This window comes from Oreochromis niloticus, linkage group LG22 (genome assembly GCF_001858045.2).
Source record: "Oreochromis niloticus isolate F11D_XX linkage group LG22, O_niloticus_UMD_NMBU, whole genome shotgun sequence".
Classification (NCBI taxonomy): domain Eukaryota; kingdom Metazoa; phylum Chordata; class Actinopteri; order Cichliformes; family Cichlidae; genus Oreochromis; species Oreochromis niloticus.
Window position 1 is genome coordinate 33,443,546 of NC_031985.2, and position 20,277 is coordinate 33,463,822.

The window sequence follows — 20,277 nt, forward strand, 5'->3', positions numbered from 1 at the left end:
TCGAACGCAGATCCACTGAACGCTCAACACAGACAGCATCGTCAGAAGAAAAGTTGATAAAATAAATAAAAAAATGTTGTATTGTTCGATACATATGCGTACCGAACCGAAAGCACTGTATCGAACGGTTCAATATCGATACGAGTATTGCTGCACCCCTAATAAATAAAGGCAAATATCGCAAACTACACAAAAGGCAGCCACTAAAGCGTTTAAGTTTCAAAATAGAACAAACAAAACAGACTACTAAATTGTCAATTCCACTTAGAAACAAAATATTAATTCTAAAAATAAATCTTAGTTTGTTTTACAGAAGAACAGACAAAATTGACTAACTTTTGTCAATATCAAATAAACTGAGAACTAAAAGGAAATTCTCAATCTCTCCTTGTTGTATAGCTTAGCTATTACCTCAATTAGCTGCTTGAATCCTTCATTTTCGACCATGTTTATTGGTAGCATGTCTTTAGCAAGACAGTAGGCTATGGCATTCGTTATGTCGCTATGTCTCTTAGCTTTTTTGTCATATGGTAAGACGCTGGAGAAAGCCAACTCAATTGACTGTTGTTGCTTCGCAGGGATTCTCCTGGTTGTTTTTGATGACGAATTAGTGCTTTCAGTCTACGGAACTTCTCTGGCCCTTCCTTTCAACAATCTCTCCGGCATTGGAACCGTCATCTGTGTTCTCTTCGGTAACCTGGTCACCCAAGCTCTCGGTTGATTTTTCTCTAGCGGGCAAACTCATTTTCTCCATTAACCGGCCGGCACGGCGGCTGGCTGCTTCCCAAACAAATACACATGTGCGGCTTGGCACTTGTGCTATACGTAACAAGTCACGTGACGTGACACTGCAGCTGTGATTGGTTCGGCTATGCGCTACTTAATTTGGATTGGCTGTTCTTTCTTTTTTTTAAGACAGGAAGAGAGAGAGATGAGGTCTATCGCAATAGTTTCATTTTTCTATCGAGAAAAAGTTATTTCGCAATACATATCGTTATCGTTCTATCGCCCAGCTCGATCTAAAAGTGTTTTTGGGGTTTTTTTGCTTTAAGTGGTAAAACCAAAAAAGTTTTGTCTTTTGACTTTACAAAATATGCAAGAAAATCATTAAAGTATTGTGCTTTGAAGGGTATTAAAGCAGCTCCCTTTTCAGGGACAAATTCATCATCAGAGGCTGACACGCTTCTGTCATTCTCAGATACGTTTCTGGGTTTGTGTTGTTGTGTACAGCGATTGTGGGTTTGTGTCGCTGTATCATTGATCCAATGAGATTACTACCACCCCCCATCCATCCATCCATCCATCTTCTTCCGCTTATCTGGGGCTGCGTTGTCGGAGGCAGCAGTTTTAGCAGAGAAGCCCAGACCTCCCTCTTACCAGCCACTCCCTCCAGCTTGTCCGGAGGAACACCAAGGCGTTCCCAGGCCAGCTGCGAGATATAATCTCTCCAGGGTGTCCTCGGTCTGCCCCAGGGCCTCCTCCCGGTGAGACATGCCCGGAACACTTCACCCAGCAGGCATCCTTATCAGATGCCCGAACCACCTAAACTGGCTCCTTTCAATGTGGAGGAGCAGCAGCTCTACTCTGAGAGCCCCGCGGATGGCTGAACTTTTCACCCCATCAGTAAGGGAGAGGCCAGCCACCCTTCGGAGGAAGTCCATTTCTGCCACTTGTATCTGCGATCTCATTCTTTCGGTCACTACCCACAGCTTGTGACCATAGGTGAGGGTAGAGACGTAGATCGACCGGCACATTGCTTTTACACTCAGCTCTCTCTTCACCACGACAAACCAGTACAGCGTCCGCATCACTACAGCCGCAGCACCAATCTGTCTGTCGATCTCCCGCTCCATTCTCCCGTCACTCGTGAAAAAGACTCTGAGATACTTAAACTCCACTTGGGGCAGGAACTCGTCCCTGACCCGGAGCGGGCACTCCACCCTTTTCTTTTGTTTGTTTGTTGCTACTGCAGGAGAATTACACATTAAGGTAATGAATTATTCATAATCAAAGGTTTATTCAAGACCAAGAGTAAAATCTACTTTGTACAACTGGGAGAGGTGAACTGTCTCACACACACACACACACACACACACACACACACACACACACACAGGCCGAGTTTCACCACTGAATTATAGGCTCAACAGGTGCTGCTCTCAGCTAGTTATCGGGTGTCCTGAGCACCATCAGGGCTCTCTGGAAATTGTAGTTAATCTGAAGTGTTCCTATTGATTTTTGTCAAAGCCGTTATTTTATCTTTTGAAATTCAAAATTAGGATTTGCAGTATTGATTACCGTATCCTTACTGAGCATGTGGGCGTTACCAAGAGCATGGCCTCCTAAACCATTAGAATTTAAAACAGAGTTTACGGACATGAAAATTTGAACTTTTAAAAATGTGACATTACGATTTCTAAGCATATTCATATCTATTATACACTGTATTTACAGGAGTTGATCACATATGATTTTGTGTTATTAGGTAAAAAAATAAGAAAAAGGAAAAAAAGCATACAGACTAGTATTTGCTACATTTAAATTGTATTTAATTTGTGGTATGCCAACACATCAGACTCTTAAAGTGATCTCCTCCACATTTATGAAAGCATTATAGACTACTTTTCTATTTTTTAAAATCAGTCTACTGAGAAACTTTTTACATTTCATTTTATTCTAATTAATATAAAGATAGCAGAAAATAATTAGCGAACAGAAATTTTCTCTTACTAGAAAGTCAAATAACATCTAGGCAACACTGAACTCAAGTTTCATTTTGGAACTGTTTTCCAACCATGAATAGATGTAGAAATACTAAGTTATTCAACGGGTAACGTTTGCCAGGACACTGCTTCAGTAACGTTGAGGTCTAGGCTCTGAGGAGGCCAGTCCATGACTGAGTGTTCCACAATGTGCCTTGTAGACCATTTCTGATAAGGCTTTGGTGAACAGAGAGGTCATTTAGATACTGCTGTACTTTTTGCTACTTCTTTTGTCCTGCACTTGTCCAGATTCCTCAAATTTTTTTAAGAAGACACTGGACACCATGCCAAGATATGCCAAACTGTTATCTTTGTCATTTTCATGTGTTTTTCCAAAATGCTGCTAGTAACAAAGTGTGTAAATTGTTCATTATGTGTATACACTAAACAGGTTCAACCCTTTATAGCTTAACAAACAAACAAGAAAGCAAAAAAACAAACCAAAAAAACCCCCAAAACAAAACAAAAAACAACAACACGCTCCCCAGAAAATGGTCAGATTCAGATACTGGACTGAAAATAAGTAAAACAGCAGCCAATTCTGTAAAGCCAGGAGAACAATTGCTTAAAGCCACCTTTAAAAAAAAAAAATTACAAAAAAATCTTCTCATTGGAAGGAGATATGAACTGACTCAAGACTGCACTTGAACAGAATTAACTAAATTAAATAAAACTAAATAATTTTGTGAACAACAAAGCAACAGATATAAAATAATAATTATTTTTCAATCATTTGTGTTATACCTTAATGAATTATCTGCTGATCCCTTGAGAAGTAAACGTCAGAGGTGCAGGACGATCGACAAATGAAACAAGAACACCAGAACTCAGTCATTTTCCTCTGCTCCAGCACAACATGGATCTTAGGTTCCAAAGTCTACTTTAAGCCCTGATCATGACACACATTAAACTACATGAGATTAATGGGAATCCTTTCAAAAAGAGGCTTTAGTTAATATTTACAGCAACACAAACAGCTTTATGCTTCAAAATTATTAAGCTGTGCTTTCATTTATTTATCCTATAACTGACAGGAGCTACCTCTGTTCCTCTTGGGAGTGAGTGAGTGATTGATGCAGGCACGCAGCATCACAACTGACTGCTGGAAGACCCAGTGCTGCACTGTTGTGTCCCCTGCGCACCCTTCACAAGGTGAAGCACAGGGGGAAGAGAAGATTATAATAAACAACCACAGTCACAGCCCCAAGGCTTTGACATGAAGCCTTTCCAGGAAATGCCAAAAATCTGACCCTTTCACTACAAAGCGAGACATGACCATGTGAGACACATGGAGAGAAGCAGCCTTGGGTTCAGCGTGTTAAAAGGATAAGAATGTGCCGTGGGCTGGACTGTAAAAACGAAACTATGAAGCAAGCTGCTTTACCCAGCCTGACTCATGATGAGCATTAATTTATGACTGTGATCCATTAGTATTTCCTAGAAACATGTTTCACTTCAGCAGGAGCAGAAATACATGTTCACAATCAGGTTACAAAAGAAAACAACCAAAAACTGGACCCCAATTCAGTCATTTAGTAAAAGGGAATAACATGAAATGTTTGAAGGAACAATTGGATTTACATAATCAGTGACTATTTTTGCCCCCCCCAAAAAAAAAAAAATACTGAACCAGTGCACTGTCCCAAGCTCCAGTTTACTTCCAGAAATGCTGTCTTGGAAGGATTAACTAACAACACTGTTGTTTTTGTAGCAAAGTCAGCAGCCACAGCTGTCCCCAGATGCCCTGGAATCCAGCATCATTTTTAGCTCTGAGCAGTACAATAAATCTTGCCCTTTTGTAGGTACACACCATTTTCATCTCAACTAGTAATTAGCAACTGGTGCTACAGAAATCCAAACATACAACACAGGGACAGTAAAGTTTATCCATTTGGCAACCACACTGACATACAAATCAAGCCCACCAATTTAAGCTCAGTTGTGATTATGTAACATTATCGGTGCTTTGATTTTGTTTGTTTGTTTTTCTTTTTTTTGGGGGGGGGTTCTTCTCACGCATGATGTCATATTGGATTCTTTGCCAAGCAGGTTATGCAGAAATGTCCGAGCAAGGGGAAGGCGTTATGCAGACAGCGCAGCGGGTAGCCTTTTTCCGTTGCGTGTAGCCAGAGTCCGTTCAGAAAATCTCGCATTTTACTCCATGTTGCTCACAACGGTATGACGAAAATCATTAAAAAAAAAAAAAATAAAATAAAATAATGGGGTGGAGAGGTGGAGGGGGGGGGGGATCCTGAACATACAGGGTTGTCTTTCTACACAAAAAATGGAAATAAAAGTGCTCGTAGGTGGATGCTACACTGACCACAAAAAAGTGAGAAAGAAACGTCGTGTTCTTGAGCATGCGCACTTTCAGAAGAATTAATAAATATTGAAGTGCCAGATTTTTTTGAATGGAGGCTAGTTTGCTACAAACGAGGCGCAGAGAGCTGCTGAAGCCCCGAGCAACATCACGCGCTGCCGACTCAAACACTGACTAATCAATAACAAGCCATGAGCAGTGATTCACACCTGTGTAAAAGAGCCAGTTGGGGGGCTTTTAAATGGAGTGACTGGGTGAAAGGAAATAGCTGTTGCGATTTAAGGCACTGAATACTCGCACAGCAGCGTTTTCAAGCCGCAGCCCTGCCACAACAAGGAAATACAGATTTGGCAAAACACCCAGGACACGCAGAGGCAGACCACTCCAATTTTTCCACATAATGCCACACACAGAGCCAAGGTGAGCTACTACGTTCAGTGTCAAGTTTACTGAAAAAAACCCCACCATCCACGTGATTTCAAAATAAAACGGCGTCGTAAAAAAAAAAAAAAAAAACCCAAACATTTTCCTCCCGTGTTTTTTTTTTCCCCAACCACAGCTCCGCGCTGTTCACTTCACACACAATTTTAACACCACTCAGCTGCTTTTAACCCCAGTTACCCACGTATTCTACGGTACAAGGCGTTTATTTAGGCTGAAATAAATGCACTTCCTGTCCCTTTATGTTCACTTCTGACCGACTTGCCGCAGCTCACCACCATCACCTCCTCCCTCTCGCAGACAATGAATGAAGCCAGTTTTGGGAATGGGCAAGCCCACCAGCAGCTCAGGTAGCCGCGTATATTTCTATCGTGCGAGCAGGAAACATTACAAACGCATGAAAGCGTCCTCCGACTGCTCTCCCCGTGCTAGTCACCATATGTTGACTATATTTTTATTTTACCATTCACAACAAATAGCGACAAGAAAAAACACGCTGGATTACAACTATTCAGCAACGGCGTGTACAATGCTACAAATTCACTAAAATAGCACAACAAATGGTAATATTTCAAACAACGCCCCCTTGACACCATATATGAGCTTACATTACCTGCAGGATGCTCAACTTCACTTCCCTGCGGTGCGTCCACGGCTTCACCAGCTGCGTTAAGTCAACCGAGGTTGTCCGAGAGGAGACAGGAAATGACCAGATTTGCGTTCAAACTAAAAGCGAAAACATGCATGCAATTAGTCTTGTGGCGTTGACGGGACGAAAATAAATCGTCGCTTATTTTATGTACAAACGATAGCTTTAACGTTTGTTTGAGAAAAAAAAAAAAAAAACCAAAGTCAACGGGCCTAGGTTAAAGCTTCACTCATGACAGCCAAATGTCACATTTAAAACCGGAAACGCCACATGCCATTCTAGCTAGCTTGTTACTAGCATAATTCAGTAACACCTCATACAGCACATCAGATAATAGTATTTATGCTAATTTATCGTAACACCTCCAGCTGCCGAATTCCGGCTCCCTAACCCGTGGACTCGGACAGAAGCTTTCTGTGTCACACCAGGCGGAGAAGAAGCGTAGTTGTTACCCGCTAACGTAATTAGTCCAGTCCAGATGCGGTAGTTGTAGCGGGACGAAGCGAATTCCCCCAAAAGTGTACGCTGTAATTGAGAAGGGTCTCTTGCTGTAATTTGCCATCACGCTAGCATCATTGCTGTCAATGTCCGGTAAATTAAAAATGAAGTATTTCCGGCCATTGCTTTTCAAACAAACAAGCACAAGAAAGCAAGAACAGCTTCAATTGCCTTCAGTCATAACATTTCTGAAGTGAAGCAAAAATTAAGGCAACACCAGTCATCTGAACATATAATCATTTGTAACTTATTAAGAAGTATATGTGGACCAGTAAAACAGGTTTTGCTAATAAATAGCAATAAAATCCGACCGTGCAGTTATTCTGGTGATCTAGTCGCTTAAGTTCCGCTTTGCGTGTTTATTATTAAGACGAGCTTAACTGAAGGCTACGTCATGCCACCGCTGGAGCGCGAGACACAAACCCAGGCGCGCTACCAGGAGACCCGTCGCCTTACAGTAATGTTACAGCCCAAGAATATTAGACAAACAAACTCCGTTCATGTTAAACTACTTAATTTCTTTCCTGACGCGTGAGAGTTTATATATATATATATATGTGGCATAAATATTATATTCGTTATTGTGTGTTTGTTTGTTTTAAATCAAAGAATGTGGATTTTTTTCCGTTTTGAGTGGCTCGCACTGCATTTACAGCTCAAAATAAAACAAAATAGTGAAATGACAAAATAAGATTTAGAGAATCTAAACGGGTTGTCAGCAGAATGATCTCATTCTTAATGCAGTCTCATTAGCAGGAGAGTTGCAGTCATTAATTATGCAAAAACATATTTGACTTTATTGATTTGAATACGGAAATTTAATATGTGAAACTTTTAAACATGTTTTTACTCAAGGAGGGCTTCCTTTATCCTGATGTTTAGTCCTCACAAGCTTGGATCTGTGGTGAAAGTCCTACAATGAAGACTACTGGGGCTGCCTATTAAAATATGTCACAGGGCTCCAGGGCGGTATTTTTTGTTTATTTTCACATGGGTTGCCAGGTTCTTCAAACCCTCCAAAGACTAGGGGTGCAGTCACTGTTGACAATGGTGATGACGATGATGAGAAGGGTCTCCTAGGGAAATGCTGAGAATACCAAAGGACTACCGGGAGAGGAGAGCAGCGAGTCCCCAATGACAGCATGATCCTATAACTGGATTATGCAACTGATCAGCGCCTCATTCTGCATTATATAACAGCATTAGGTTGGCCTGCTGCTCATAGCTGAGCTGTGGATGTCACCCACATCAATATGGATCAATTCACAAAATCACAACTTTGACCATAAATTCTGCATTTTGTGGTTTTTAATGTGTGCAGACTGTATCAGCGCCAGTTATTGCGGCAAATTAACCTGTTTAGTGACCTATGTCAACAAAGCTGTTACCTGTCAGCCTTATGGGAACACTGGCTTAATGTTATTGTGCCATGTTGTGATTTTTTTTTTTTTGGTTTGTTTTTTAACAAATTATGCTAAGAGCTTAAAATATCCATTTATTTTGCCCTAAATAAATGTTGTTTACATATGTGTTTTGGTATTATGTAACTATTAAAAACTTAACCTGCTATAGAATGGTGCAGTTTGCTCAAATTCTTTTTCACAAGAACTGGATTGATAATCAGTGGCAACAGATCTTATGGTGTGAGGAATCGATATTTGAAATTTTTGGTTCCAAACCTTGTCAGTATGTGGCGAAGAGGTCAGGAGAGAGGTAGGACAGTGAGTGTATGTAGCAGGGAAAAAAGGAGGTAGGGTGTGAGTAACCCAGAGTGCAAGAAAATCTTATTTTTGTGTGGTTTGAAAAAAATTTAAAAATGAGAATAGTGAAGAGAAAATTTGCTGTCCAATCTCCAGGCAAAACTTTATAGGCCAGTCACTTGCTGCTCATCCCCAACAGATAACTTGAATAAACAGTTGTGTGTAAGCAGCTTGTTCAGGCTGATCTTGTGATGGGAAAACGCACATTCCCCCACCACTACTTGCCAAATGGTTGTGTTTGTGCTGGACAAGAGAATCCCGCATAGAAGGAACACAGTGAATAACATCGTCGCAGCACCATGTGATCAATGGAGAGCGAACCGTGAAGCATTTGGAAATGCCTGCCAGCCAGAGTTCAGCAGGCAGCATAAAGTGTTTGAAGCCTAATAAATAAATAAATAAAATTTAAAAAGTCTATATATAAAAGTACAACACATCTTTATAGATTTTGCAGTAATTAAAATCAAACAATGTTGCCAATCGTGCTGGAGTTAAAGGGAGAACAGTACCATCTGCAGGACAGTAATATTACTGCATACAGGTTAAAAAAAAAATGTCAGCTTTATTACTTACATTGAAAAACAAACAAACAAATCAGCCGGTTGAGGAAGCAACTTTAGTGAAAGCTACATGTCATAAAACTTTTTACAGATATCAATAAATTGAGAATGACCATTTCATGTGCAAAACATTTAAAAGGCACAATATGTGAAATGGACAAAAGTGTGAAAAAAACAAAGGGTAACTCAAATACATCTCAGAAACCTAAACATGTTCCCATCAAACTGAAACAGAGTCAATGATTAAAAAAAGTATGATGTAAATGTAGTGAAACACCATTCCCCATAGAAATCAGCATTCATTTGATAATGACCTATAAAAGGCATATAGTGCTTTCAATTATATTTGCAACAGTGGAGAATGAGGAAAAATTACCTGAGGTGACAAACTGGAATGTGATTAAAGCTCTTAAGCTCTTTGTTTCTGTACAACATCCAAGCAGAACAAGTTTAAGCAAAAGCTTTCTTTACTTAAGGTGCAAATGGCAAAAAGGCAGACGGCGGCTTTTAGCTGAAATCCCTGTCAGGGAGCACCAGCGGAGCCACCAGAGTCCAGAGATAGAGGCCCAAGCCGATCCAGCTGGAGCTGATCTTCACCCAGACGGCTGGCATGCTGGTCTGCATGGCGTGGTAGTCAGTATCAGGCCTAGAGAATCACAAGAGACAGTCAGCACTGGGAGAGAAGCGAGCCTCTTTAAGGTGTAGCGGCAGCAAACAGGACATACTTACTTGTACCAGTTTGTGAGTGTCATCATGATGTAGAGCGAGGCCAGAAAGAGACTGAAGTGGAAGAAGGAGTAGCTGTAGGTCACTCCATCTTCTTCATTGTCCACAGCCCGTCGGACTCCGTCCTCCTCCGCCGGGGCCTCTTCGCTGGCGGTCAGACCCTGACCTTCCTCAGTCTGCATCAGTCTGTTCACTTGAGCATTGTTGGATGAGCGGATGCTGTGATGGGGAACAGCATGAAAAACTCACTTTTCACAGACAGCAGCACATTTCAGCAGCTTCTTATTGTGGATGCAGACAAACTGGTTTTGAACTGGTTTCCATTTTGAACTAAGTGAATATTTAGATTTTTAATGTATTTTTTTTCTACGTTTCTCTGTGTGGAGTTTGTGGCGTTTATTACAAAGTGTGTTTTACACAAGTGTGTATTACAAAGTGTATAAAGGTGTTTTATTACAAAGTAAATTTTTTACAGCAACAATTCAATGCCACATGCAAACAAATAATTATATTTTTGGCCATTCCATTATTCACCAGCATGTTTGATGGGTCGTTTTGTATCTACCGAAGAAGAAATGTATTCTGCAGTTGTCTCTCTCTCAGTTGTCACATGAACTTTTAACCCCATAAAGGTTTTCTGTTTATGGAGGTGATACTTTCTGAAATTTGGTGGTTGGGGCTTACAACACTGAACCTATCTGATAAGTAAATATGAACCTACTGCGAGTACTTGACTAATCTGTTTTAGTCAAGATTGCTGGTAAAATCTGCTGGCTTACTTAAAGTTTTACATTCTGAGACTCTGAATCCTCTTTATTGCTACTGCTCATCTCTCTTCCTGCACTGACTCAATGACCTCGCTTGAAAATTTCTATCAGCAGCAGCACAACTTAAACATCCTCTATGCTTCCATATATGTTTTATTGTCCTTTTTTAAAAGCTAGTAGCATTTATGTACTACAATAATCCAGTATAGTCATTTGGATGAACAGCAGGGTTTCTTTTTTACACTTCCACTGCTTAATCAACACAATCGTGTGTTTAGCCATGTTGATTTTCTTCAATCTGAAGCATTTTTGATATTTTATGACACCACTGACAGACAGAGCTTGATAATACATCACACACTTCTTTTCTTTCAGCAGCAGCAGTAAAATACCTGGCGTAAAGAGTGCAGAACAGGAAAATGATCAATCCCACGATGCCTTGCGCATCCCACCACTGGGTGGTGCCGGGGGCTGAGGTGGGTCCTGGTGCTGGAGTTGGACTGCTGGATTGGACCAAACTCAACAGGCTGGGGTTACACTTCCGGTCTGAGGTGGGAAAGCAGGAATTTAGGTGAGCACTAACAGTTAGTGATTAGAAACATCTCCATTAAGACCACAAGAGTATGTAGCTGTAAAAACACGTGTACTTGTTTCCTTTAGCTTTGACTACACTGACTCAATTACTGGACTTACTGGGGTTGTTGCTCATGGCTGACCAGGTGACATACATGGTGTAAAGGGAGATGAGGGAAGCCTGAAGCAGACCTGAGGTGGGCTGTGCCTCCTGTGGAGATGTGGAGAAAGCCAAACATTAGAAAAGAAGGCAGCGTCTGTTAATCAAAAGGTCAGCGGTGTGGCCCTGCTCCTGCAGTCTGCATGTCTGTCTTTGAGCAAGATACCAAGCTTGCCCCTGCTACATCCATCTGAGTGAGTGTGTACACAGCAGTTAGATATAGTTAGTGAATATTGTTTTTGTAAAAATGCAGTTTGAGTGAAGCACCATCATAGTACCAGCCCACAAAGTCATTTTATCATTAACACAAATCTGACTATCCAATAAAATCAAAATAAAGTGCAAGTAACTGAAGTTAGAAGTGAACTCAAACAATTAAACTATTAAAAAAATATTATCACAACCTGAAAAACTGCTGAGAGGAAGGATATACATGAAACACTGATTAATATTACACTAACAGCTGGAAGAGGCTGAATTAGTCGCCCGATTACTGATCTTTTCGCATGAAGAAAGTCTTTTCAGTAACTTCTTCTCACTTTCTTTGCTACGGCACAGTGATCGGTAGACAATGCTTCAGTGAAGTTGTCGGGGCTTTAACATACGGTGGCCCTGAGAGGTCAAATGCACTGCAAATAGAAATGCGCTCCATCCATCCATCCATCCATCCATCTTCATCCGCTTTATCCGAGGCCGGGTCGCGGGGGCAGCAGCCTAAGCAGAGAAGCCCAGACCTCCCTCTCCCCAGCCACCTCCTCCAGCTTATCCGGGGGAACACCAAGGCGTTCCCAGGCCAGCCGAGAGATATAATCTCTCCAGCGTGTCCTGGGTCTGCCCCGGGGCCTCCTCCCGGTGGGACATGCCCGGAACACCTCACCCAGGAGGCGCCCAGGAGGCATCCTTGTCAGATGCCCGAACCACTTCAACTGGCTCCTTTCGATGTGGAGGAGCAGCGGCTCTACTCTGAGCCCCTCCCGGATGGCCGAATTTCTCACCCTATCTCTAAGGGAGAGGCCAGCCACCCTTCGGAGGAAGCTCATTTCTGCCGCTTGTATCCACGATCTCGTTCTTTCGGTCACTACCCACAGCTCGTGGCCATAGGTGAGGGTAGGGACGTAGATCGACCGGTAAATTGAGAGCTTCGCTTTTACACTCAGCTCCCTCTTCACCACGACGGACCGGTGCAGCGTCCGCATCACTGCAGCCGCAGCACCAATCCGTCTGTCGATCTCCGGCTCCCTTCTCCCATCACTCGCGAACAAGACCCCGAGATACTTGAACTCCTCCACTTGGGGCAGGAACTCATCCCCGACCCGGAGTGGGCACTCCACCCTTTTCCGGCTGAGAACCATGGCCTCAGATTTGGAGGTGCTGATCCTCATTCCCGCTGCTTCACACTCGGCTGCGAACCGCTCCAGTGCGAGCTGGAGGCCCTCACCTGATGAAGCCAACAGAACCACATCATCCGCAAAAAGCAGAGATGAGATTCTGAGGCCACCGAAGTGAAAGCCCTCCGCCACTTGGCTGCGCCTAGAAATCCTGTCCATAAAAATTATGAACAGAACCGGTGACAAAGGGCAGCCCTGAAATGCGCTCCAAAAGCACACAAAACACAATGGAAGTTGAATAAAACACACTGGAAAGAGAGAAGGAAAAAGATAATTACAAAACAAAACGGTGTTTTTGCGTTCAGCGTTTCTGGGGAGACAGCAACTTGACGGAACAGCTGTGGAAGTGACAAGCTAGTAGTAAATGGCTAATAGCAAATGTATCTATGGTGTTATATGAATCATCTGTTTAAAACTTGCATATTTTTGTCCCTTACAATACTGATGAACCCTCAGCTTCTTCTAAGTGTATCTCAGTGCAATCCTTTCTGTGATTTCTGCAGCTGGTCCGTGGTGTTAATGCGACTCCAGAATCACTGCCGTCATGTTTTGCAAGCTTTTTCTTAAGTTGCAATCCATCTGACCTCTCAGGGCCACCACATTAATATGGCAGCAGCTTTTTCTGTAAATTATAGAAGTCTCTTAATGTCTATCTCCTCAAGTTTCTACATCACCTGGACTTTGGGCAGAATGGACACAATGGACACAATGATGCAGAATATGAAGTTGAGGCTGATGAAGACTTTGTGCTCTGTGCAGTCGTCAAGTTGGGTGTAAAAGATATAGAAGAGCACAATGGCCGTAAAAGCCAAAGCGTAGTTGATGAAGGTGACGGAGAGGAGAGCTGTGGGGGCAACAGAAGAACAGAATCAGAGACAATCATTTTAAAGTGACACGTCGCTGGGTTGTAAAGTAACACTGACCCACTGAACCTGAAAGTATCAGCTTCTTGATCAAAATCCTAGACTTTTACAGCACAACCTCAAAGTTAGTTCAGTGGCTTTTATGTAGATAAATTATCTGTATAGTGATTAAGGAAAAGAAAAAGTAGTACATGTAGTATATACATAGCCTGATCTTACATAGGGGATAATATCCCTTATTATCCCCTATCTGGGAAACTCCAGTTTCTCCACAGAACTATCACTTGAAGATCTGGTAGTATTATACCTGCAAACCAGCACTTGGTGTTTCCTTCCTCCGCCTTCTCAAGCCAGGACTGGTTCCAGGAATGGGCAAAGTCAATCAGTAGGATGAGCTGGATGATGATGAAGATGAAGGAGCCCACCATGCCGAAGTAATACCACACTTATAGCAGACAGAACAAGATCGTTTAAGATTCCACAAGTTTGCTCTGTGTGGTGTTACAGACATTTGTTTACAACAACATGAATCTGGATCAGGAGCATCGTCATTAAAATCTGATCAGGTCTAAAAGATAAGACATGTTTCCATGGTAATGCAAATTCATCTGAGATAAACCCTGCACTGATAAACAACTCTGAAAGATCTATCACAACAAAGCTAAAACTTTTATACTGAAAGACTTCATTTGATGAGTTACTGACGCTAGACCTCAGCTCTCTTCTCTGTCGCTGTCCAGGAATCTGTCAATGCTGCATAGCATTGTGGGAAATTAATGCCAAGACTATTGGGTTCATACCAAGTTTTAGACATACCACAAAAAAAAATCTAGATACTACTGAATGTCATACTCTACATCAGTTATGGACTAATACACTAAAGAAGACAATGGTATTTAATAGGGCTGGGTATCGTCACTGATTTCTTGAAGCGATTCGTTTCCGATTCACAAGGTCCCGAATCGATTCAATCCACGATTCGATTCAATTAAATTCGATTTGAATCTGGGAAATTTTGACAGTCAGAAATATTATAATTCAGATCAGTACATTTACATATTTTTGTATCTATAAAAAGGAAGCTGACACACGCAAGTCTTTATCAAAGGTGTGAGCGTCACATCAGATGCCTTTGTGTCAAAGTAGCTGAAGATAAAACACAGAAAAACATGAAGGTGGTTTTCCTGGCCTGGGATTTTATAAAAGTATTCTGCAGTACATCAAAAACGAAAGAAAACCATTAATCGACATGAACGTTACCTCTGATGTTACAGAGGTTTTATTAGAGACACGGCTAAGCGTTTTGCATTTTGCATAATTTTTAAAAGTTTAAATTTGTTCAGTATTGAACGGCAGAAATTAGGTTTTCTTTTCGGAAGTATGTAAAACGAAAAAAAAAAAAAAAAAAACAGCGGCCGACAGCGCTGTAAACAACAGTAGACTTGTGCGTAACAAGCAAGCGAATAATGCAGAAAACAGATTTTTAGACGGGAAACTGTTCTTCAAGTACAGAGAGCGAGAGAGAGAGAGAGCGAGACCTGTGCATGGTGGAAGCAAAACAGTAAAAGTCAGAGTGATTTCATAACGATGTTTATGTGAAGCGTAGTTTGGATCTTCTTTTGCTGCTGGTTCAGTCAATATTGTTTGGAGAGAGATAAAACTAACAGCTTTAGAATCAGCGCAAAAAGGGCGTGAACACAAAGCGCGGACCCGCCAAAACATCAGAATCAGTGAGCTGTCGACTTTCAGCCCCGACCGTGTCCGTGCAGTTGTTGTGCCAAAAAGTGATTGTCTGCCAGAAAGTGATTGCCGTCCGCGGGAGCGCGCGCAGCCGCTTAAAGCGGTAGCGCCCGTCGGGTGACAAAGGCGACATCTCACTGATTCTGATCCGCGGGTCCGCGCTGTGTGTTTACGTCCTTGTGCAGAATCCGTGTACCTGCTCTCATTTACTGTCTTAGCTGTTTGGTGGTTGTTGAAATTTCCTGGCGTTTCGGGCAAAATAAATTTATATTAAAAAATCGATTCAGGATTTTAATGAATCGATTTCACGTTATCCAAGCTAGAATCGATTTTAATTGATGAATCGATTATTAAAACCCACCCCTAGTATTTAACTGCATACTAATATAAGTCCCCACTTTAAGTTTCCATTTTCACAGAATTTTAAAAAGTTTAACTACAGGCATTAAGATTCAAGCTCTAATTTTATCAGAACTGTCCTCACTGTGGCTAAAACCATACCTGTATTAAAGTCTCCATCTGGAATGAAGAACGCTCCCACAGTTATACCAACCAGCACCAGAAACTTGAAGAACCAGAAACTGAGGGAAAAAAAATCAATGTTATTTCATCTATGTACACACAGCAAACCGGTTTATCAGTGTTTGTGTAAATGCATTCTTAAAAGGTGCAGTGTCCACGATTGGCCACCAGAGTGCAGCATGCTGTGACAACGTGGAGCACAGAAAACAAAGCTGCAGCACTAACCCGTTCTGGATGGCTGCTCGGGGATCCTTGCTGCTGCGCACTCGGATCATGATGATGGAGAAGAGGAAGAAGAAGCAGGCCATGGCAAAGCACATGCGGTACACAGACTTGTAGCCCACGATGATGTCACAGTTTACCTTGTTCTCTATGCCAATTATGCTCGAACCGCCGACGCAAAACCCTGGAATCTGACGTGAACACAAATAGGAAATTAAAGGGTGAAAGGGCAATGGTGGGGTACAAGTGATTCATCTAGATTTATCAGGATAAAATAACCCAATTCAAGCATCCAGTTAGGTCACTTTAAAATATCTGTGTTGATGGTTACAGCGGTTAATAAACTGTTTTCATAGCCATTAAATCTCATTCAACCTTTTTAAGATTTTCCTCCATGCCTGGCAGAATCATGATGATGGACACCAGCGTGCCCAGCAGCAGCAGGAAGGAGAAGGCCAGCCGGCTGATGGTGGAGTTGTATGTGGAAGGGCAACATGATGACAGCAGGCAGGAGGCCGAGCCGCACAAACAGGATGCCTGGAGAAGGACGAAAGAGAGAAATATCAGGACAGCTTCATATTTTATGCAACTCAGGGATAGGACTCGGGGGGTGTAGGATAATCAGGATAATGCATGCATGGCTTGCAAACACTGTGGTTAGGAGAGGGGAAAAACAAAAACAACAAAAAAAAGATACTGCTGCTGCTGTCAGGGGCAACCACCTTTCTCTTTCTTCTGCATGTTTTCAGGAGAGCAACGACAAGTCATTTTTTCCTTCCTGTGGTACTAATCAAGTCTGTGATTAGAGACGCTACCATAACAAATCTCTCCTCCTGTCTGTTTCTGATCCGGCGCTGCAAACCGGATCACGCAGGACTTCTGCATGATTCACGCGCGTGCTGCTGAGAGGTGTGTGAAGCACCGAGGCAGAGACTGTAGCTGAGAGCAGCCATCCTTCACTAAATATAAGCATGCTCCAGAGGACACGAGCCCAGGGTGTAAACACTGCAGCTGTGTTGAAAAGCATTTGGTTTCTACGGCTGAGCCGGGCCTGTGCCACAGAGCGCTGGCAACAAACAGCATGAACTGAACAGCTGACCAAGTCAGTGACACATGTATTAAACCTAATCGTGAAGTTTCTCTAAGACTGCCAGAAGAAACCTGCTAAGTTTACCATGCATATGTCAGCTAATTAAATATTTTGGTTTTACTGTACAACATGAGAAAAGGTGAATGGCAAACTTCAGCACACCTAGAATCTCTTCCAGAAGGTGGATTTAGTGCCAAAGGGGAAACTCTACTCTCTGTTCCAGAAAGAGAGCCAACTTCAATTTTTGAGTCACTGCAAGAAAATTGTCATATTTTGGGGCACCATTTACAGGATAAAATGAAGCAGTGTAAAATGGCACTGTTGTTTTCAGTGACTGAAGGCACTAAAACAATAGCACTTATAGTGCTTTGCAAAAGTCTTGAGTCTTAATTTCTTTAGATTTTGCCAGAAACAGCTTGAACAGCAGTATTTGGTATGACCACCTTCATTCTTTAACACAGCCTCATCTCTCTTATGCAGGCTATCTTGTCATTTCCTTCATCTGCAGCAATTGTTCTCCAGGCTTACTGAAGGTCATTCAAAGCTCTTCTTTGGATGTAGCCAGCGTTTTACTTTGTTTCCTGTCAGGATGATCCCACGCTGGTTCACAAATGTTGAGATCTGAGCTCTGGGGAGGACAATCCATGACTGGTAGTGTATGTTTTTATCCAGGAAGACCAGGAATTGGCAGTTGTTTTCTTTGCTAATGTATCTGTTATGTGTAGACACAAAACTGGTTCAACTCTCTGACTGAGGTGCGTTTGTATGCTTGAATAATTTTAGGTCAGCGTTAGTGTGTCAACAAACCAAAAAAACAAGCCCCCCCCCCCCCCAAAAAAAAGAAAAAAAAACAAAACACTCCCCATTAAATAAACAGGTACAACGACTGGACTAACAAAGAGAGTGAAAAAGCAATGTCTGGCTTCTTGGAATCAGAATACTGTACTATATTTCACACTGTAGTCATTTCCACATTTCCAACTCTTAGAAACTGCAATAAATCTCAGACGCTGTCCTTAACAGCATGAATGATTTCCTCTTCATGGCAAATGCGGTCATCAGAATGAAAAAAAAAAAGTTTCGGTTTTGGTTGACGTGAGCTATGGTCCACCACATCACAACGTATTCCTGCGCCCAAAACACACCACTGTTGCTTTAGGTGACACCGCGATGGGGAAGTGACGTCATCTGAGTGTGTTAAAAAGTCAAAAGTTCAAAAGCTGCAAGCTTGGATTTTATTTTAGGACATTCGTTCGCTACATTTTCCTTGCAGAACCATCTCTGCTACTTTAAATGTTCCAACCTTTGACAGGATTTAGTGTTATAGCTACCGACCCTGGATCCGATATTTGAATATGGCAGTTAAAATAAACAAATAAAATGTTAAAGTAGCGCTTGAAAAGCTCAAAATTACGTTGTCTTGGAGGTTTTGTATATGCTTTGAAACACAGATCACGATCTTCAAATTGCCGAGGGGTAATCTAATCAGTTCCCACTGAATGACGTCTTCACTTACGTTTGATTTCAGTTTGAACAGCTCATTAAAAACGTTTGTTTTCATCACAATATGTTGTGCCAGAAGTCTCAAAAACTAGATCATCACTTGCACATGAACAGCACAAACAGTGATGCTCTTTTTTTTTTTTTTTTTTAACGGTGCACGTGACTTTAGATCTGCGAAACTCCACCTTGGACAGCTAGCAGCGTCGTCTACTGACTTACTGACTGAAATGATGTGGGTCGTAACCGCAAACCTTTCTCCACGAGTCTAAGCGCACCATTCCATCATCACTCTAAAACACTAAACCAAGTTACTCACTTTGTCTGCTAAAACGCTTCAGAAAGTTGATAATTCCGACGTCCCTCGAATTCAACTATCCAGCACAGATTTCTTTAGAACATTAAAGAATGTATAAGATCAAAGTAAAAGTCACAGGACACGTGTAGTGGTGAGTTTGCCAGTAGGCTAAAGGAAACTAATCTAATTTTAGCAGTTTCACTTGAAGTTGTGTCATTACCAATGCCTAATGTCGGCCTGCCTAGTAGAGCAAGGCAAAAGAATTAGCCAAAAACAAATAAATAAAGACGTTTAAAAACTATTTCATTTGCCAACACGACAGCCGGTAAATGTATACTTACACAATTTGCGAGTGAACCCAGAGCCAAACAAGCACCCATGATGTTTTATTCCGTAACAGTCTCGATAAAAGTCCTCAAAGCTCGAAAAGTTCAGGAAGAAACTGACGCAAAACAATGGGGTCAGGTCAATTACACGGAACACACTGACTGACGTCCGCACGAGATCTTCAAATTAAAAGTGCTTTGTCTGCACGTACACAATTCAGGTATAATCCATAACTGAAAACACAAATATTTCAGTTATTCATACATATTTGCATTAGTTTACACCCTCATGTGAAATACAAATAATCCTGTTGCTGTTAAAACTGTAGCTGCTCTGTTTTACTTTGACGGCCAATCGACTGTACTTCCGGCACTGCTTGGCTAAATTGGGTAAAACTGCGCGTACAGTTTTCTCTTGGGCGTTACTGTTAATAACCAGATATTTGGCTTTTGGCCATTCAAAACCTATTGTGATTGGATCCGTGAGTTGTCCCTCCAGAAATGTGACCAATTATGTGGTAATGGGCAATAGCGAAAACGCCCGTCTATTACAGGCCTTCAAACACCTAAACCAAAATGTACGTCACGATTGCTTAGAATTCCCTACTAAATTTGTCAGTGAACTATGGCCAAGTAAAAAGAATAGTCAATAAAAAAACAGAAAGACAATGTGAAATAGTATTATTATTATTATTATTATTATTATTATTAACAATGATTTTATTACATAAAAAACATGTTCCCTTTTATGTTGTACATCGTGTCTGTTTTAATGAGTGTTCTCTAAAACCATAGGGTGTTGTATCGTCATCCATTTTTGATCATTTTATAGCGTTCCTTTAAATGCCTTAACATTTAATGTCTTTATGGTAAAGAAATGTTAAATAAATGTTTATTTGATTTTTTACAGCTTATAGCACAAATTTAAAAAAAAAAGAAAATAAAACGTAAATAAAAAAAAAAACTGTGAAGGTCGGGCAGTGAGTTTAAAGCAGTAGGGTGCAAACCTCCATCTGTTTGTGTGCCTGACCTTCAGGGACGCAGTGAAGGTGTTCAGCTGTGAGTAATTTGTTACGGTGCAAGGATCTATTTTCTGCCTCTTCACACTTGCT

At 41.5% G+C, this 20,277-nt stretch overlaps 2 protein-coding genes across 4 annotated transcripts in view; both read right to left on the bottom strand.

The window, feature by feature from the left end:
* Nucleotides 1-6,800, bottom strand: part of hivep3a (HIVEP zinc finger 3a) — a 60,939-nt gene extending 54,139 nt beyond the window's left edge. For 2 of the 3 annotated variants that reach the window (XM_005450704.4, XM_019350971.2), the window contains exons 1-2: nucleotides 6,625-6,800; nucleotides 6,137-6,249 (exon numbers count right to left, since the gene is read on the bottom strand). The gene's annotated coding sequence lies outside the window, so the exon portion shown is untranslated. Of the gene's footprint in view, nucleotides 1-6,136; nucleotides 6,250-6,534 lie in introns of all 3 variants that reach the window. The other variant, XM_005450705.4, reaches the window with a different exon arrangement.
* Nucleotides 6,801-8,972: 2,172 nt separating this feature from the next.
* Nucleotides 8,973-19,334, bottom strand: serinc2 (serine incorporator 2). Its single transcript, XM_003443748.5, has 10 exons — nucleotides 19,181-19,334; nucleotides 16,327-16,488; nucleotides 15,955-16,142; nucleotides 15,709-15,788; nucleotides 13,775-13,912; nucleotides 13,279-13,448; nucleotides 11,177-11,267; nucleotides 10,876-11,029; nucleotides 9,720-9,935; nucleotides 8,973-9,636 (listed from the first exon to the last, which is right to left on the bottom strand). The coding sequence occupies exons 1-10, from the start codon at nucleotides 19,217-19,219 to the stop codon at nucleotides 9,498-9,500; spliced, it is 1,377 nt and encodes a 458-aa protein (XP_003443796.1). The 5' UTR covers nucleotides 19,220-19,334; the 3' UTR covers nucleotides 8,973-9,497.
* Between the last annotated feature and the right edge of the window lie 943 nt (nucleotides 19,335-20,277).

What these genes read in the sequence shown, in the direction of transcription:
- serinc2 (XM_003443748.5), bottom strand. Translation starts at nt 19,219, where the DNA reads ATGGGTGCTTGTTTGGCTCTGGGTTCACTCGCAAATTGT. An exon ending in CGAGCAGCCATCCAGAACGG is followed by an intron (nt 15,789 to 15,954) that starts GTTAGTGCTGCA and finishes TTTTTCCCTCAG; the next exon opens with TTTCTGGTTCTTCAAGTTTC. An exon ending in AGCCATGAGCAACAACCCCA is followed by an intron (nt 11,030 to 11,176) that starts GTAAGTCCAGTA and finishes TTCCCACCTCAG; the next exon opens with ACCGGAAGTGTAACCCCAGC.